General features: G+C 34.3%; 1 protein-coding gene across 1 annotated transcript in view; it reads left to right on the top strand.

The window, feature by feature from the left end:
- LOC123657839 (high-affinity choline transporter 1) overlaps positions 1-17413 on the top strand; it is a 30767-nt gene extending 13354 nt beyond the window's left edge. The window contains exons 4-9 of the mRNA XM_045593345.1: positions 3948-4246; positions 4336-4465; positions 5044-5242; positions 5534-5668; positions 11595-11867; positions 17095-17413. Coding sequence (XP_045449301.1) covers positions 3948-4246; positions 4336-4465; positions 5044-5242; positions 5534-5668; positions 11595-11867; positions 17095-17413 — 1355 coding nt within the window. The remainder of the gene's footprint in view (positions 1-3947; positions 4247-4335; positions 4466-5043; positions 5243-5533; positions 5669-11594; positions 11868-17094) is intronic.
- Positions 17414-20837: the final 3424 nt, after the last annotated feature.

Genomic DNA, 20837 nt, shown 5'->3' with positions numbered 1-20837 from the left:
CATTTTTTTTTATATAGAACTATCTGATCCTATATATATGTTATCAATCCCCTTAATCCCCCCCTCCTTATAAGTTAGGGATATGAAAAATAGATGTTGGCCGATTCTCAGACCTACCTGATATGCACACACATAAAAATCGGTCCAGACGTTTCGGGGGAGTATGGTAACTAACATTGATCTAAATTAATTATTTTTATGATCCATTTTATTTGTTACAAGCTTTTATTTAACTTGCAATGTTTATACTCGTATGTCTGTAAGTTTTTCTGTTAAATAAATTATGTAATGACTTTAATAATAAGTAGATAGTAAAAGTTTACAAAGCCTACTCCTACGGGAAAGAGGCGTGATTTTATGTATGTATGTAACTATGTATGTAAAAGTTTTAAAGTAAAAATTTATTTTTTTCGTTTTAGCGCATTCAAATAAGCATTTATTTGTTTTTTAAAAAGGTTTTTTGTTTTTAATTTATAGTCTATCTACTTTGTACGTGTTCCACTGCGATATAATTTTACCAGCTGCAATAATGCCATGAATAGTACGCCAAAGAACTTTGAAATTTCTTGTCTCATAAGTATATTTCTTTCTTAAATCAATCAATCAATTCAATTTGTCGCCGACACATATGATAAAGGTTTTTCTCATACAGAAGAAGGATCGTGGCGTAATCCGACGCGCAGTAATTGAACGTTGATGGATATCTTCCTATCTACAGTAATAAATAATCGTTATCAGGTGTCTTCCAAGAAATATCTGACTGATCACCGCAAGTATTGGTCGGACTACGAAAGCAGAACTAAAGGAGGCTGATTACTTGAACAGCGGCTGTTCTAGTATTTCTAATTTTAATAGCGTGTTGTTTGGCTAATCGGCAGAAACTAATTAGTCAGTGCTGAGGGAAAAAATTGGTTTTGCAAGTATAGTTAGATGTTATTAGATTTAGCAATACGCAGAAGGGTATCAAAGATTTTCTTTTCAGATTTACTTCAAAAGTCAATGCGCCCCGTACCGTGTAGGAAGGACTATAATTTTTCCCATAATTAACAATATTGTTTTTGGGTTCCTTTCGTTAACTTTTTTTGTATGTTTTTCTGAATTTAATGAACTTCAACACATGAAACAGAGTTTACAACTCAAAAAGTACTATTATTGTTTACGTAATTAATTAATCTATTTTGTGTTACTAAGCAGCAATAAATTCTCTACTTAGGGCTGGTCTGGCCAAGAAAATTTCCGGTCTAACAACTCTTCGGGAAATGTTCGGGCATCCCCTGAGGTCACACTGGTCCTGTAAATCTTTAATTGAAACAACGTTAGAATAGTTATCTATTAATTATGCATAGCGTGTAACAAGACTAACGCAAATATAGAGAACCACTAACGTACGCTGATGTATAATATAAATTACTTTGTTACTTACAAGTTATGTAATTTGTAACATTTGTGAATGAAGTAAAAGTTTCGAATATAGTATGTTTTGTGTACTTGATCGACTCCATGGTTCGCATGGCGCTTTCCTCAATTCCGAAGTGGTTCACAGCGGATGTGCGGTCTTACTTGGAGACACCTTCACGAGGAACTTTCATTCTTGGTACAATGAGAGCCACGGCCGAGACTCGGTACCCGGTTCTCCAACTGAAGAAGTTGTAAAGGACAATAGAGTTAACATGATTGCCTTGAAATATTTAAAATCTATTATTATACATTTAAGAGTGAAAAATTGCTAATACAAATTTTAAGGTACATAAATACCGGTTATTTCAATAAAATCTTTATTTTGTTTTATGCTTATCTGTAGTACGTTAAACAGACCAATGGCTTAAGATTTTATATAAGTGAGTTAATTTAATGAGCCATTTAGCGAGGCATTTTAGTAAGGAAGGTATAGGTTATATAACATCACGCTGCGATACACAGGCGCAGACAATAATAATTATCTTGGTTGGTATAAAAACCTAACCTCATTTGTATACGCTTCAGCCTGTAATATCCTACAGCTGGGCATAGGCCTCTTTCCCTGGATAAGCGGATATATTCCCTACTATGAGTAACGATTGCTATCAGGTGTACATGATAACAACCGGGACCGACGGGTTAACGTGCTCTCCGAGGCACGGTGGGGAGACCCACACGGACTGCACAAACACCCAGACCACGGTAAACATCTGTATGGCCAATACAAATGTTTGTCATGTGCGGGGTCGAACCCGCAACCACCAGCGCAACTGCCACAAATCAGTGCTGTGACCGTTGCGCCAACGCGTCGTTAATCGAATTGAATCGCTGTCAATTATCGGGGAATCGGATCCATTCGTTTTAGATACCTGATTTGCATAACATTCGGATAATTCTTAACTTGTTATGTGTTGTCCAATTTTCGGACTGAATTCCTTTAACAGGGCATTGCAAAAAAAGGAAACGTAGGCAACAGAGGTATAAACCTGTTTACCTGTCGAATTGAGAAACTTCTCCTTTTTTGGAAGTCGGTTAAATATATAAACCTGTGTTATTTTGTTCAGTATAAAATATATAAACCCGTATTATTTTATCCAGTATAAACTAAATGGTCGTCTATTGAAATTCGTCTACTTTTCCATTGTTTTCGAATAAATCCAGTTGGGGTGACGTCCGAGGGCGGGACATTTGCGCTCCGCACCCACCGCAAGTCAATACCCACAGCTGTTGCGGTTCTGAGATGTATTTTCATATCGTAACCATAGTAATGATGTTTCAAATACGTCGGATTTGTAGAAAATTGAATATTTTGTGATTTCACTTGAGTAGCAAGCGTGTTAAGTAATATTTTTGTATGTAAAGTTCTTCTATTGCTACATTGTGTATTATTTCTAGGCGTTGACATTCATAAATATTTGAAGCTTATGAAAAGCATAAATAATTTATATCACAAAGTAGACATTATAAATATTTTCATACAACTAAAATAATTTTTGTACATTGAATTAATTCCACAATTCCGTGTAGGAATGTCTTTTATTTGGGGGTCGTGGTCTGAGATTTTTTTATTTTTTTATTCAATTTGTGTTCGTTATTACTAGCTAGAATATCCTACGAACTAAGCCGTTTAGCTAAACTTATCAAACGTTTGGTGAAAAATAAGAGTAGCCTAGAGTAATTTTATTCTTATTACCATGTAGTTTTTCATATTTCACTTTTGGTTTTTAAAGTCTTATAAAGCAGTGCTTTCACCTAATCATTTAAAATTTCGATGATAGTCCACATTTGTTTCGGTAATATTTTTGTCCAAAATGTTTTGATTTTCGTCAAACCAGTGCAATTTCAATAACACAAAGCTACGTTTAGCAATGCAGATCATAAATAAAATATGGAAGATGCGCTAAGTATTGGAGTAATTCAGATATTTTAATGAGCACTTTAATAGCTTCGCTATTTCGTCCATTATGAAAATGAAAATACTTTTTGTATTTTGTACTCAGACTGAATAAATAAACATCTTGAAGTAAGATCTTATTCGGATCACGTAAGCGTTTCGTTCCTCCTAATACGCCTTCGTATTATTTTTATGATTTGATTTACTATCGATGCATAGCGCGTATTATACTTGTTATATAAGTATAGTAAAATATAATCAATGTGTAATATTTATTATAATATTGAAATTATTCACACATTTTTGGTATAAAATAAATTTATGTAATAAGAAAGTATAATCTTGGTGTGTAACGTGACTCCTCTAATTGTTAATCGTTTTTGGCAAATACGTATTATTTTGTTTTTTCAATAAAAAACGATAAAGTAACCATTGAATTACTTTGAGAAATTCATTGCATTTTGATAAAAGAAATACGCTAGGCACTTGGGATGTTACATGTGCGTTTTGCTAAAAGAAATAAGCTATACACATCCATTCGATTTGACTCTGAAGTTTGAAAGACGTTGAAGTTATTCTGGAAAAATTTGTGCAGGTGCAACACTGGCCGTGATCATCGACATGGACCAACGCACTTCTGTGATCTTCAGCGCTTGCGTCGCTGTCTTCTACACCTTGTTTGGAGGCCTGTACTCCGTTGCCTACACGGACGTCATTCAGCTGTTCTGTATCTTCATCGGACTCTGGATGTGCATACCCTTCGCGTGGGCTAACGAGCACGTGAAGTCGCTTGGCTCAATGGAGGTGGACTGGATCGGGAAGATAGACCCGGACTACTACTGGTTTTACATAGACTATGGTCTATTGCTCGTCTTTGGAGGTATTCCTTGGCAGGTCAGTAATATTACGTAATAAATTTTATGTTTTCAAATTTTCTTAAAAAAGAAGGAATTATATTTTGATATTGTTTCGTCTTTCTGCAGGTTTATTTTCAACGCGTACTGAGCAGCAAGACGGCGGGTCGCGCACAAGTATTGTCGTACGTAGCAGCGATCGGTTGTATTTTCATGGCCATCCCGCCCGTGCTCATCGGAGCCATCGCTAAGGGCACTGGTGAGACGAAACTAGCTCATTTTTGTAATTTGTTACAATACTATAATAATATTTCGTTATTTTACCATGCATACTCGAAACATAACTTCACATTGATTTGTTCTTATTCTATTATGTTAATGAAGAAATATTTAACCTGGTAGAGCATGTACCCAAGTATTAAACTTAAACCAATCCCAACTATTTCTAAAACTGCTTTAAGAAATCTAATATATAAAATTCTCGTGTCACAGTTTTCGTTGCCATACTCCTCCGAAACGGCTTGACCGATTTTGATGAAATTTTTTGTGCTTATCCGGTATCTATGAGAATCGGCCAACATCTATTTTTCATCCACCTAAATGTTAGGGGTAGTCCACCCCTAAATTTTTATTTTATTTTTTAGACAAAATTTTTAATTTCTATTTTTTTATGATACAACATTAAAAAATACATACAACCCTAAATTTTCAACCCTCTACCATCAACCCCTATTTTTAAATAGCGTTTAGCGGCAAGACAACGTTTGCCGGGTCAGCTAGTAATAATGTAAGAATTTTTTTTGTGATGCATTTATTATAAAAATATGTTTTCAACAGTTTGGAACGAGACAGCATACAACGGTCCATTGACCCCAGACGGGGAATTGACTTCCGACCAGACGTCTATGATTTTGCCTCTGGTTTTGCAACATCTCACGCCGGATTTCATCTCGTTTTTCGGACTGGGAGCCGTGTCTGCCGCTGTGATGTCCTCTGCTGATTCCAGTGTACTGAGTGCATCGTCGATGTTTGCCAGGTGATTTTATACTTCATGTACTATGGACACGGTAAAATCAATTGAATTTAAGTTTTTGTCGATATTAAAGATATAGTCATCATTGATTAGTTTTAATAAGTAGTTGTTCTTTTCTAAGGGTTTCTACCTATATTTAAATAATTAATTAATTAATTTTGAAAATTACAGTAGTCAAAGATTTAAAGTATAAACAAAATTTGTATGTAATATGTGCAACACAAGCATTAAGTTGCTTAATATAGGAACAGATGACTGTGTATGTTGAAAAAAAATAAGTCAATCTTGATACAGGAACGTTTACAAACTAATCTTCCGACAAAACGCGTCGGAAATGGAGATAATCTGGGTGATGCGTGTGTCCATCCTCATAGTGGGTGTGCTGTCCACTATCATGGCGCTCACCATACCTTCAATTTACGGATTATGGTAAGTATTTTTTTACTGAAGTCTCGAACTATTAGTATTTTGTATAGTTTAAAGTAAATTAAATGTTATCTATGACTAGAGTGGTTTATTTCGTTAAAATTTAATACAGGTGTAAAATACAAATTTACACCTGTGATGAAATTGTAACTAGCAGGTGTGTCTTCATCAGAGAAATTTAGAAAATCTATTTATACGAATACATAGGAACCAATAAAAGCTGAAACAATTATTGAAGTTATACTTTCTTTGGTGCGTTAGGGAAAAATTATGAGTAAATTTTTACGACAGCTTAACGTGCTCTCCGAGGCACGGTGGGGAGACCCACAAGGTTGTTATCATGTACACCTGATAGCGATCGTCACTCATAGTAGGGAATATATCCGCCAACCCGCATTGGAGCAGCGTGGTGGATTATGCTCTGATCCTTCTCCTACGTGGGGAAAGAGGCCTATACCCAGTAGTGGGATATTACAGGCTGAAGCGAAATTTTTACGATGCGCGCGCACACCGTCACGACAAAAACCGACACCCTGAAGTTAGCTACTCAACGAAGAAGTTAGCAACGTAATGTTAGCTAGCCAATGAAGTATAACTTCTTACGTGCGACACCTACAATTTTTGTTTTCAAATTTTTAAATGATCGAAGTTATTCCTGAAATGTTATGGCGGAAATTTTTTTCTGAGTGCAAAAGTTATTATAATCTGTAATCTGCTTTGAATATAATCTTAATACACTTCTTCTAGGTTCATCTTGTTTGTGTATTAATTTTAGTTTGTTTCTTTATGGTGTGCAATACAGTGTGTTATTATTTAATGCGTAATTACATACATACATTTAACAAAAAGCAACACAGACGCGAGCATAGGTAACACCTAATAAGTAATAAAAATGCAGATACAGCACGTTCTCAAAGTGACATGTGTATTAGTTAATCGAGCGGGATGTGGTAACAGGCCTCGTGGTTCAATTGTACCCTCGCAAAAACGGTTTATAGTCCATTGTTGGTGCGTTCGTGTTACCGGCGTTATGTAACAACTCTTGAAAAATGACAGATAGCAATCAAATGTGTCGAATATGTTGCTCTCACATCAGTGGCGTAGAGGGGGGGGGGGACATCAGGCGCTACTCACAAAGGGCTGCAAATGATCCGCAAAACAAAAAATTACTAGATATTATATGGTTTTCGAATTGGGGAGTTACGCTCGTTACGTCACGTTTTCACATAAAGTCTCTTTTATTAATAAGCACAAATCTGTATTAATTGTTAAGTTGCAAGTTAGTCTTGACTTACAGCTGTGTTTGCAGGGCGTTATTTTATATTTTCAAGTTCGTTATTAAGTAATGTCATCGCGTATAAAATATATTACTTGACTTAAATGCATAATAAAAATTGGGTCACTATCAAAACTTCCTTATAATCTTAGTTGTTTGGTTTTATTGTCATAAAAATTTGATGCAACTTACGTTGTATTGCATGTGATTAAACAGAAAAGTAAGTTTATTTATCTAAAAATTCTATTCAAGCAAAATTTACATAAAAAATTCTTTTACCGTTTAAATGTATGAATATTGTATTATATAACAACGTTTAGTGTAATATATTGATTTAATTATGTATAATAAACTTGCGTTGTTGATTGCGCACTATTACCGACATATTTTTAACCGACTTCCAAAAAAGGAGGAGGTTCTCAATTCGACCGGATTTTTTTTTTATGTATGTTACATCAGAACTTTTGACTGGGTGGAGCGATTTCGACAAATTTTCTTTTGATCGAAAGGTGGTGTGTGTCATTTAATCAGATTTAAATTTATTTGAGATCTAACGACTACTTTTTGAGTTATATCTAATAATGCGTTTTTACTTGACGCTTTTTTCGTCGACCTACGTTGTATTATACCGCATAACTTTTATTGGATGTACCGATTTTGATAATTCTTTTTTTGTTGGAAAGAGGATATCCCTGCCATGATAAGAAAACTAGGATCTGATGATGGGATCCCAGAGAAATGGAGGGAAACTCTTGAAAATCCGCAATAACTTTTAACTTTTAACTTTTAACCGATTTTGATAATTTTTAATTTAATCGAAAGCTGATGTTTATCATGTGGTTACATATAAATTTTATCGAGATCTGATAACTGAGACTTTTTGAATAATTTTTTAATAACGCGTAGTTACTTGACTATTTTTTCGTCGATCTACGTTGTATTACTCGTCGATGTAATTGAAGTCGGTTCTTTTTGGTTTGCGAGCAATCAAAATTATTCATATACTACTTTTATTAAAGGTTGCCTGGAAGAGATCGCTGTAAGCGATAAGGCCGCCTTTGCATACATTATTTGTTTTTGTATCTAATCGTTCTAAAATGTATCGTCTTTTTTGTGTGTTCAATAAAGTTTAATAAAAAAAATCTGTGTCACGCCTGTGTGTGTGTGTTCAAATAGGGTTTAATCTATAACCCATTGTGTCACGACTCGAAGATATAAAGTAGTGACCTTATACATCGAGCTGGCGACTATTCAAACATAGAGAAAATCAAATTCTAAAGAAAGTTTATATGCGGTTTTACACATATAATTATAGAAAAAAATATCCCATATCCTTCCCTGGTAAATGTGCAACAAGGCACAAAAAGAATTTTCCAATTCGAACCAATAGTGCCTGAGATTAGCGTGTTTAAAACAAACAAACTTTTCAGCTTTATAATATTAGTATAGATAAAGCAATGTTGAGTTTCTGGGGTAATGTAATCACATAATAAAGTTATGCTATCGATGTACTTACGTTATGAAAATAAAATATTGAATCTCATGTAATAGCATTTACTGCAATTAGTAGTAAGTGGTACACAATTTCTATGTATTTGTTCGAAATGGGGGTCTAGCGGTCGTCTGTCGTAATCAATAACGACTCGCGTAGACAAGCATGTAATTTGTTTATACGCGAGGCTGAACGTACGTTGATACGGTGGAACTGGCTCCGAAACTAGACGTGAAGTTGTTTTTTGTATACTATCTGTGGCTTGCGGTTTGACTCTAAGTAGACGAGTGTACAAAACTACTTTGTTGATGTAATACAATTGTTTACATATAAAAAGACACATCTAAACGATATATCAGAATGGAACCTGTATATGGGTAGACAGACGATCGATCGTAACGATCACGTAACGGCCGCTATCAGACATGATAACAACCGGGACCGACAGCTTATCGTGCTCTCCGAAGCACGGTGGGGAGATCTACAAGGACTCACTGGAAATAAATATTTGTAAAAACATAAATATCCACTCCGAGCAGGAATCGAACTCACAATCGTCGGTGTTTAATATATTAGAACATAAAATTCTCTGCGCTTAAATGTAGGTACTCTCATGGTAGGTATCACATTAAAAAAAGTTATGGCCTTCAAAACTTTAGACTATGATTCGTAGATTGATGGAATCAACAAAAATTCTATAAGACAAACAGATGAGCTTAAAATTAATACGGCCGAAATCACACGTAACTATATCGACCTTTACGTTGCTGTTATAACTTATAACCTGCAATAGTTTACACTGTCGTTCCGGATGTCATCGTGCGGTGTCATTGTCACTCTCACCGCGACTTACCTTTACCTTTACAACTATATGTCAAAGGTTTTAAAATAAGCGGTGTTAGCGTTTATTTTGTAATATCGATATTGACGTAACGTTGTAGGAAACGTACATATGTAAAAAAAAAACATTTTTCATGTAACTTTGTAAAGATGATATTTATTGAAGGTTATACGAGGTTTCGATACCACTTTTTCTTTGGATTATTAATTCCAAATTGTATAAAATATTGAAGTACAAGTGAATCATAGAATATTTTTTAACCAACAAATATATTTAAAAGTGTCACTAAGTATTTAGTGTTAAATTTATTGTGACCAGCCCGATGGCGCAGTTTGTAGTGGCCCTGCTTTGAGCTCGCCTGAGTATGGGCGTAATATTTGTATTTATATGTTATGTATTGTTTATATGTATATTTAGCAAAAAAAATCCTTATCCGTCGGCTGTTACCTATAACACAAGCATTAAGTTGCTTACCATAGGAACAGACGACCGTGTGTTATGTTATAAGATATATTAGCTATATTGTTAGATATATGAAGCCTTTTATTAATCAACTAATACTTTTTATTAAAATACATTATATACAAGCACATAGATGTATAGAATAGAATAATATATACATAAAATATGTATACGTCACAGCTAGACCAGAAACGTAGACTAATTCCCATGAAGACCAATAAATACAATAAAAATATATGGTCTTTTTCGGTAAACTTGTTCAAAGAGAAAACAAAAGGGAATTAAAAGCTCTTTGTTTTTAATTGTTTCACGATATTTTCGAATAAATTTCACAACCGGTGAACTGGGGACTTGAATAAAATAACATTTCTTCACAATTCGTTTTAAACTGAGTTATTTGAAAAGTATTCGTTTCATTGTTCAACGTTCTATAAAGATATTTTTTTTATGTCATTGTTATAATACTTTATTCGATTGTATAATAAAAATGCAGATAAAACAATAAATTATTCCTGTACCGGTAAATCGATGCGATATTGATCATATATGTATATACACCCACCCGCGTAATTTCTAATCCTGTAGAAATTACGAAGTTTTAATATAAATAATAATAAATGCCTCACTTTTAACGGCCCCCACTTGGATTTCCTCCTGTGTCAGGGGTCCGGAAACACAATACATTCATTCATCATAAGCAACCCATGTATTATTCAGAATCTTATACACCAACACCAGAGTATCAAGTTTAATCAGTTGCTAAGACTACTTTTTTTTTTAAAGAGTAAGAAACGTCCATCCACCTTCGGAAACTGACATTTTTAAAAGTATCTTTATATATTCTTAATATAATAATAGTTTTGTTGCTAGTTTTAATATAAATTTAATAGATATAGGTGATTGGAAATATCCGTGATTGAAACGTGATTGCAGGATTAAATGTAGTTGGAATCTGCGGTTTAATTAAAACGGGATCAAAGGCGGAGAATTAACGGTTGCTTCGGATTATGTAATTAAATATTTTTAATTGAATTTGTGTAAATTAAAAATGCTCGTAACGTGAAATGTTCAATTTGTGAGCACCTCGAGCTATTTTATTAAACGATTGATGTGAAAATATTTTCAGTATTAATTAATTAAATATGTTTTTAAAAATAAATATTGCTTTCATGTTACTTTATATTGCGTAAATGTTTTTGTACTGTTCAATAAACGTACATTTTTAATTACATTTCTGTCGAAATTCTTTTAAAATTTCATAACGTATAACTCTAACGTTTTACTTTCTAATGAAATATATTTGTTACAATGAAACAACTTTTTCGGGTTTTATCGCGGTTTATTAGATTTTTTAGATGCCCGACATTTAGGATACTTTACAGCTACCATGCTCATGGGAGGACTCATTATTATTTACTACATATTATTAAATTATCACTATCACTGTAATTTAGGTTCAAAGAACTTTATTTCTCAAGAAAATTACAGTTCACTTATGAGTATTGTACATATAGATACTTTATTAAATATGTAACAAACAGTTTGATAGTATTTGTTTAAATAGGTAATGACTCAGAAAAGGGAAAGTAGCAATAAAGAATCAAGTTTATTTATTTGTTTAATACGAGTATTATCAATCTTAATGCGAACATGGTTTAGTTTGTGTTTTCGTTTGATTATAGGTAGTTTGATAAGATAATGTGCTTTATGAGTAATTTTTTGTTGTGATTGTATTTTATTTTTGTTTATTTGTTATATTTATTAATTTAAAATGTTTTATGTTTATTTATACATTATATTTCAAGTAACTAGTAACAAGTTTACTACACTAAATTACATTAAGACCTTTTGTACTTAGGTCAATGTGCTCGGATCTGGTCTACGTGATCTTGTTCCCGCAACTGCTGATGGTAGTACACTTCAAGAGGTACTGTAACACTTACGGCTCGCTGGCGGCGTACATCGTGGCGCTGCTAGTGAGATTGTCTGGTGGGGAGAAAATGCTCGGTCTACCAGCTCTCATCCACTACCCGGGCTGGGATGCTGAGACGGAAGTTCAGCTGTTCCCCTTCCGCACAATGGCGATGGTACTGTCGCTCTTCACCCTGGCCTTCATATCTTGGCTATCAGTGTAAGTATTGAGATACGTCTTCATGTTTCAGAAGAACAATAGTTGCTAGATTGATTGTATTTGCTTGCAAACGAAAACACAAGGTCAAGTATTTATACATTATTAGAGGTAATTGAGGTAGGGTACCGTAGAAAATTTCTTGCTCGAAATATGGAGCAGCTCGACTGGGGAAGTACCTCGAACTTACAGAAGATCACAGATAAATAATACAGTTTTCAAGCAGAGTGGTATTCCCGTTGGTGAGTAAGGTGATCAAAGATCCTGGGGGGAATTGGGGGTAGGGTCGGCACGGCGCTTGCGTTGGTGCTGGTGTTGCCGAAGTTTATGAGCTACGATAATTGCTTACCATCGGGTGAGCCGTACGCTTGTTTGCCGACCAATATATATATATAAAAATGCACTTGTCATCACATAACAAGTACCAGCTTTTAATGAAATCAGAATCATAAAAATCGTTTCACCTTGTAAAAATACTGGCAAAATTATGATTCACGTATTTTGAATCATTCGCGTGATGTTAGTAGATACTTTTTAATTTGAAAGAAAAAAATACTGATTCCGTCATCTTTGATCAAAGTAGGACCAAGAACTGAGAATCCCATTGTACGAAGTTCAAGGTTTTACTAGCCCTTTGATACACTGAGTGCCTCTTGTGTTGATAGGTGAGGAGAGAGGTCACTGGTAATATAACTGTATCAATATTATAAAGTTTAAGCCTAGTTCGTTTATGTTAGTTTAAACTCGCTGTCATCGACGTTCAGAAAAAGACTCGGGAAGGTCTGTAAAACATGTATTTGATAGGTTGCCTATTGCTATTTAATAGAAAATATTATACTGCGTTAGATAAACATGCACATGCATAATATGCTTACAGTTGAAAATATATCTCCATAAGATAGGTATTTTCATAGCGGGTGTGATTTTATAGATTGCTACAACCTTGGTTTGAATATTACCGAGGACTTAACAGAAGTTATTCTATTGAACACAATAATAAGGCTGGAAATGTAAGTAATCATATCTACGTAATACTCGAAAATCATTCTGGTATAGTTGACGGACAGAGTTTGGATCGCTTTTCGCATCCTGCAAGCGTCGTAAATCGAATATAGTTTTGTGTGTTAAGCTTACATAACGCAGGAAATTTGCCACGATTGTCATTGTTCGTTGTGAGTTCCTAAAATTTTCGCAAGCCCAATAGTGACAGAGGTATTATTTATACCATTTAATATATAAATCACTAGATTATAACCATTCTTAATCACTATTTATTAATTGGAAAAACTTAGGAAATTAATAGACCTAGTCTAGAAACTTATTAACTATGCTACCAATTTATGACGACGCGTTGGCGCAGCGGTCATAGCACTGGCTGTGGCGCTGGCGGTCGCGGGTTTGATTCCCGCACACGACAGACATTTGTATCGGCCATATAGATGTTTTTCGTGGTCTGGGCGTTGTGCTTGTGTATTGTGTGTGTTTCCGGAGCCCCGACACAGGAGATAATCCTACTGGGGACCGTTGAGTATGAAGCGTTTATTGATTTTATTTATTAATTTCAAAAATATTAGAAAAGAGTGAAATAAGACACCGCGTGTCGTTACTGATTTTGAATATTTGTCTGTCATACAGTTAGAAAAGACAGTGGTTCGTTCAACAACAAAAAAAGGATAGTGAGAATCTTCATCCTCTATTTCCGGGTTGTATTTTCAATCAGATTTTTTTTTCTACTTTTATGATTAAGTCTTCGTAATTATCGTACCGTACGAAGCTACTTTCATAAAAGACGCCCATAAATAAAACATTATATTAATAGAATTGTATGTGAAATACTCATTGTAACCTTTGATATTACTAATATTATTATTAATAGTTCCAAGTATCTCCACGTAACGCGTAGCGATGAACATAGATGGTAATTTGTTTCAATCCGCCTCAATATGTCGAGGGTTCCTTCGACCTAATTAATTATTTACCTTCATCGACCCCACCTTGTTGCTTCAATGTTCTCATATTACTTTCCAGACCCTCTTGTGTAATTTTTCCAAATAGATAACATGCTTGATATAAACATGTTCTGTATTTAACTTTGTACAATCTACATTCTAATTATAATAAGTCTACTTATGTAAATATTATTAATCTAGTTTGTAACTTACATAGTACTAAGTCTCTTCCCTGCATTTAACTTTGTACAATCCACATTCTAATTATATTAAGTCTACTTATGTAAATACCATTAATCTATTTAACAACTAAGCTTCAAAGACCATAGCTATGAGACCATAACCTAATAAATAAAACAAAAGAAACCATACATGACACTAACAGAAAGCGTAAACCAGTAGCGCTACTGTTATCGTCAAACACTGAAGTCTTTATTAAAAAAAAAAAAAAGATATAAACATGTTTATAGCTCAAAGGAAATTCGAACTAAAATATTCCTACTTGTAAAAATCATAAGATAATCAAAAGAAAAGTAAATTGCTAAATAAAATAAATAAACACCTAAATCAGATTACTATTGAATTCTCAAGATTCTTTATCAAAGGCTAAGCGTGGAAATTGACGGTGAAGAGGAAATTTCTCTTTCAATTTAAATTAATCTTATTTATATTGACGATTTGAAATCGTTCAAATATTTGTCTCAGCCAATTGATTTTATTTTATCTTCGTGTTAGACTGGCTCTTCTTCAAGGACAACGCCAGTAGGTAACACGAATTTCGCGATTCCGTATTCTCCTATTAAAATGTAGCCTGTATTTTCAAATTCAAATTTATTTTATTGCGAAGTTAGGTACACAAAGATGTTACATTTTAAATTAAAAAGCTACAAGCATCTCTTAGTAATAACAAAGCTTTGTGGTAGTAAAAGAGTTTATGAAATAGGTTTAACTGAAGTAGGGTACAGCAGGAATTTCCTGCTCAAAATATGGAGCAGCCCGACTGGGGTCTTACCTCGACCTTACAGAAGATCACAGCTAAATAATACTGTTTTCAAGCAGTATTATGTTCCTGTTGGTGAGTAAGGTGACCAGAGCTCCTGGGGGGATTGGGGATTGGGTCGGCAACGCGCTTGTGATGCTTCTGGTGTTGCAGGCGTCTATAAGCTACGGTAATCGCTTACCATCAGGTGAGCCGTACGCTTGTTTGTCGACCTAGTGACATAAAAAAAAGGTTTAGTAACTTTTCAGTTTCAGTAATGAATACAACAATAAATTAACTCTTCATAAAATGAGTATAGATAATATCATTGCACAAATAATAACACACATCCATAATATAATTGTTTGGACATTTTGCGGAAGATTACTAATATTGGTTAAATTAACAGTTTAGGGATCGTAATATGTATATTACGTAATTTTTAGTGATATTTTAATATCTAGTAATTGAACTGAACTGAAGAGAACTGCTGTGTGGTTACGGCATCAAAGAATATAGCCACCCCCTCTCCTCCCGTGAGTGTCGTAAGAGGCGACTAAGGGATAACAGAGTTCCACTACTATCTTGGAACTTAAAAAGCCAAATGATGGCGGGATAACCATTCAACTGCTGGCTTTGAAATACATAGGCCGAAAACGGGCACCAGCGTCTTCGGTGTGACAAACTCAGCCCTGCGGTCACCAACCCGCTTGCCTAGCGTGGTGACTATGGGCAAAACACATGAGTTCATGACGTTTTTGGCGTGAAGTTGTGGAGGCCTATGTCCAGTAATGGACTGCGAAAGGCTGATGTGATGAACAGAACCAAATCAGCATGTATTCGTCAACTTCCTGAGCAAATGCCTCTTTATTTTAACGATGAAGCTTAACGTACAAAACTATAATTTATATATGTGTGTGTGTGTGTGTGTGATTTTTAATTTTAACAAATAATTGCTAAAAAAGCTTGAATAAATTTGTACGTTGAATATCTGCTATTGAAATACTATTTAGGCTTATAACACAAATCATAATATTAGTAACCTCAAAAGCTTAAAAAGTTATAGCGTTATAATATATATTCGTCCTTCAGTAGAATGACCGCTTGTTGCAAATTAGAATAACATTAGTTGCATTAAATTTACATAGCAAAGGAAGCGGTTACGAGCGTGTCTGTTTGAATTGGAGATCGCGACGCGAGATGAGCGCCGACGGCTACTAGAAAGGAGTCTTTGATGTAGGGCATATGTGACTTGAATGCTTGGTGTTGTTTTATTTTAACTGGATCAATAACAATATAGAGACTATCCTTTTTTGTAGTTTTATACTTGTATTTGTTTTCGTATGCATTTAATTCTAAGTATTTGTGGAGTTCATATATATTCTTTGATCTTCTGAAACTGTCACAGAGTATCCAATAGCCTCGTCCATATTATGGTGCACTACTCGATCGAAACGATAGACGTAGTTATAAAATCATTATTGAAATATATACTTCTCAAACAATTATTAATTACAATCCGTGTTACGAGACTACATTATCTTATACAATATTAAATAATTAAATCAACCGAGAATTTTGTCTGGGACGTGATGGTCTTGTGGATACAACAGTTGAATCGAAATTCAAGTTTGTTGGCGCGAGTACGGTATATTGTTTTCTAATGTTCACTCGAATTTCGCTCATTATAATGAAATAACTTTTTCGGATTTTATTACGGTTTATTAGGTTTTTTATATGCCTGTCGTTTCGGATACCTTGCCTTACCTTTACCGAAAAAAAGGTTTCATGATAATGCGATTACGGTATGTTATGACATCGTCTGTTAGGCTCTAGACCTGCTCGTTAATATTAGACCAGATCTTTCTCTACCGCAAGGTTGTAACAGTACAGAAATCAATAATTGTAAAATATTATGCAAAAAGAGTCGCGTACCTTTTATATTGAATAAAGTAAAAAGCTATAATGGAGAACATTGTACCATTCCACGTATTTGTTATTTTACATTATACGGTGTATCATTCCACGTATTTGTTATTTACTCAATGATAATAAAGATGGATGATCGCTTCCAGTTTCAGCTTTGACTTATAAGATAAGAAGATTTTAATATTGTGATGGATTACGACAATGTCTCGCTAGAAAGAAAATAAAAGAAAATGTTGTTTTGTAACATAAACAAAGGGAATAATAAAATAATCCAAAGTTTTTCTTAGAATTTAAATCAAAATTGTGTTATTTTATTTCAATTGTATTTGTAGAAAGGGGTTTCCTGATCTTAAAACCATCTATTTGTTCACAGATTCTTATTCAACTCGGGATACTTAAGTCCAGAATCAGACTATTTCAACTGTGTCGTGAATATTCCTGAAGATATTCGGCGAGTTGACGAGCCCTCTGAAGCTGGTGAGCAGATGTCAGTGTTAGGCGGTGTGCCAGGACGCTTGTATGGAGCCGCTTCCACACTCGTTGGACCTGATGAGAAGTCGGGCAGAATCAACCCGGCCCTGGAAACTGACGACGATGACCTCGACGATCCCAACGACGGCCCTACCCCTCTCTTCGGGAACAGCAACGCTCCCCCGCCGGTCCAGCCCTTCGGCAAACAGACGGCTTTCTGAGACGATTTTTATTACTATTAGTTTAGACCTTTCAGTTATCGCTATCTGAGACCGCGCTAGACGCCCAGCGCGAGTTATCAACGATATATCGAAACTGATTGGGTACGGTATTACGATATACATTAGCGAGCTCAAACTTAACTTACATATCAAACGACACATATCTTCCCGATGCACAGTTTTGTAACGAAACCAGCACCAAATATTACTTCGGACGCAACGTGCGAGGGATACGAACATTATATAATAGAATTAGTGGGTGTGAATAATGAAATTATTAAAAGAATTTATTTTGTAGCTGACGACTATGTATATATAAATATATTATAATGAAACGCATACATATCAAAAAAAGATTTGAAATTATACTCGTTGTTAGTAAAGATATATAACATTATTTACATTAAAGAGATTCCTTATTTCAGTCAATTAATGTAGGACGATGTGCACGAACGTGAAAACGTGCAAGCTTCTAAAATATAACCAGTATGACGTATGTCTGAGGAGTGCTGAGTGAGACGTGTGACCAACCGCAGCGATAGAACGATGCTGGGACGTCGGAAACGACGCGAATATAAATATCTAAATTTATTAAAGTATCTTAGGAGCTTTGAGATACGAGTACATTATTTTTATTGTATAGAATTAGCTTTTAATATTTTAATTATCTCGAGAGTTTACACTTAGTGATTCGAAATTTTATTAATTTCTAAGTACAATTTAGTGGCTGTTGTCCATTTTACAAGCAAAGCTATTTTATAGTTTATCGAAATTATTTACGACTTGCAATGATCTATTGTATTTACGCATTGTTTAGAACGCGGTTTGAACTTAGCGTTAGCGCTCGAAATGAGCTAAAACAATTGAGGTTGCTTCATAAAATTAGCTGTTGAGCTTATTTAATTTAAAACAAATATAAAATATTAACATATATTTTTGATCGATATAAAAAATAATAATTATCAAATATAGTATATTCCAGTATCCTGCCTATACGTGTTTTGTCTATCCTGGGATGTATCGCTGATGTTATGAACGACCCGTTACACGTAGTTAATATCGGTGTTCAAATATACTCGTAATGGTCGACGCTTCGTCGACGTTGTGTGTTGTTATTGGCTTTTGATCTACGAATATTAGTGATGTTGCGAATATGTCACTGCGTATACGTAAGCAATATTAAACTATAAACGGACTCGAATGATGAATCATATAAATTAAAGTAATATTAATCCTTACGTAACTATTTACGTCAAATTTGACTGATAATTACGAAATCATTGTAAAGGTAACTATTATTTATTTCAATATAGTAGGAGATCCGAACTACAAATGAACTTAACCCGTCAGCTTAGATGATGAAAATGATTTTATATTTATTTTAGTGTATTAGAAAAATAATCGCGACTCGTACTGATTCTCGCGTTGACTAAATCTCCCTGGCTAGGCTATATTTAATTCAAAATTAACAAGTTTATTTTTATTTAAAAATGGACAACATAACTGGACAGCATAACTACTGGGTTGGCAGGTATGAACAGTTAGATTAATAAGTATATATTGTTCTAGGTGATTTCACCCACACGTTTTATAAATAAATCTGACATCAAAATGAGCGTTTCATTACAAATGCGACGACATAGGGTTGTCTGCTAAAAGTCTGGTTTGAGTGCCGGTTGATGAATATAATATAGCCTAGGAATTTTCCAGCCAACCATTTCGCCACTCATCTTTAACACACTAAAGAAGATAGTTATTTAATTTTTATCCATTAAGCAGATTGATTAATGATATCTAATTCGGATCTTAGACTAATAAAGGTTACCTTTAAGTATGTTTATAAACGATAATAATGCAGGTTTGATGTCTGTATTGTAATTATATGGAATGAAGTACCGTTTAATCATTAATATAACGTGATGGTTGATAAAAGCCGTATTTCGTGACATTACTAATGACTTTTTTAATGTGTTTTAACTTCTCTGTGTATTGAGGGATCTGGGCTTTTACTAAAAAAATATATATAATGCATTTCTTATTTAGATCGACATATATAGATATACGTATACCTATCGATTATTGTGATACAGTCCCAGCCTGATAATATTTGCGAAGACTCAACCGTAGATATCATTACGTGACTTATGCCAGGTTACTATATTCAGGAAACTATTCGTTTTAAAAAAACGAATCGTTGATGGTATATAGTAACCGGGTTTTATTGTATTTTTCTGTGTAAGTGTGAACATATCGCGTACGTTAGTGATCTCGTAACGGATACATATCAGTATGTTTAAGGTAGTTTAGTATATCGTTGTTGTTCTTCAACGTCGCGTGCTAATGTCATTGCATTCATAGTATATAATTATATGACTATTAATCCCGGTTCTTATGTTAAAAACGATTCGTTTTTTGAAATTGACCGATTGGTAAGTAAAACGAATCGTTTAGAATATAGGAACGGGTGTTACCTTTAGTTTACCAAAAGTTTTACTCGCTGCTGTAGTTAAGTTATATCACGACAAATATGTTTATAAGCCGAATGTATAAGTTTCTGTTTAAGACCTTTAGAGTCTTTGTTTAATTTTAAATATACAATCGTAATACGTATCGCTTAAACCGAATATAAAAATCATCATATCAAAAATTTCGATCTAACGGGTACATCGTTCCATAGCTTAATTGGCTAGAGCGCCGACACGGTTAGTCGGACATGCAGGTTCGATCACCGCTGGAACGGTCGATTTTTGATATGATATTAAAAAAAATGTTTAAATATACAATTTTTTATTTTTGGAGTAAAACTTCTTTACGCTTGACTTGGGGGGTAAGCTGGTGAATGCGTGACGAGAGCGTCACGGAAAGTGGCAGTTGCGAGGGACATGTACTAGCAGATAGAACTAAAGAAGTCTTACTTCAGTCGTGTGGTCTAAAGCACAATCATTTTTTTTTAAATATAAATCTACTTTTAGTAAAATATGAAAAATGAAATGCTGCATTTAATGCAATTTGAACTAAATATGTACTAAAATATATTTTCGAACTAAAATAGAATACAAAATGTATTTGAATGTAATTGAAATAGCACATGAACAAATGTCAGAGGATATCTATTTACTTTGCTTCAGCAGTAGTAAAAATTATGTCAGTTGCATTCAATTGTTTAATATAATTTATAAAGAAATGTACTTCTGTTGAGGAGTTGTGACGCGTCAAACAAAAGAAGCATGTCATCAGTCATGACGCGTGTAAGATACGTGACGTTGACGCGTCACGAGTGTCAGTATATTCCTAATCTTTGTCTGCGATGACGTTAGGAGGAGACGGGTCCACTGTTAGCTGGTAGTTATACCTATTGACTTAATCCTAGTTCTTGTTGAATATTGAATGTAAATCGTGTAATGTTGTGACTCCGCAGCTATCC

The sequence above is a fragment of the Melitaea cinxia genome, chromosome 11, assembly GCF_905220565.1.
Source record: "Melitaea cinxia chromosome 11, ilMelCinx1.1, whole genome shotgun sequence".
Taxonomy (NCBI): domain Eukaryota; kingdom Metazoa; phylum Arthropoda; class Insecta; order Lepidoptera; family Nymphalidae; genus Melitaea; species Melitaea cinxia.
The sequence above is the reverse complement of the archived record's forward strand: the minus strand, read 5'-3'. Positions and strand labels throughout refer to the sequence as shown.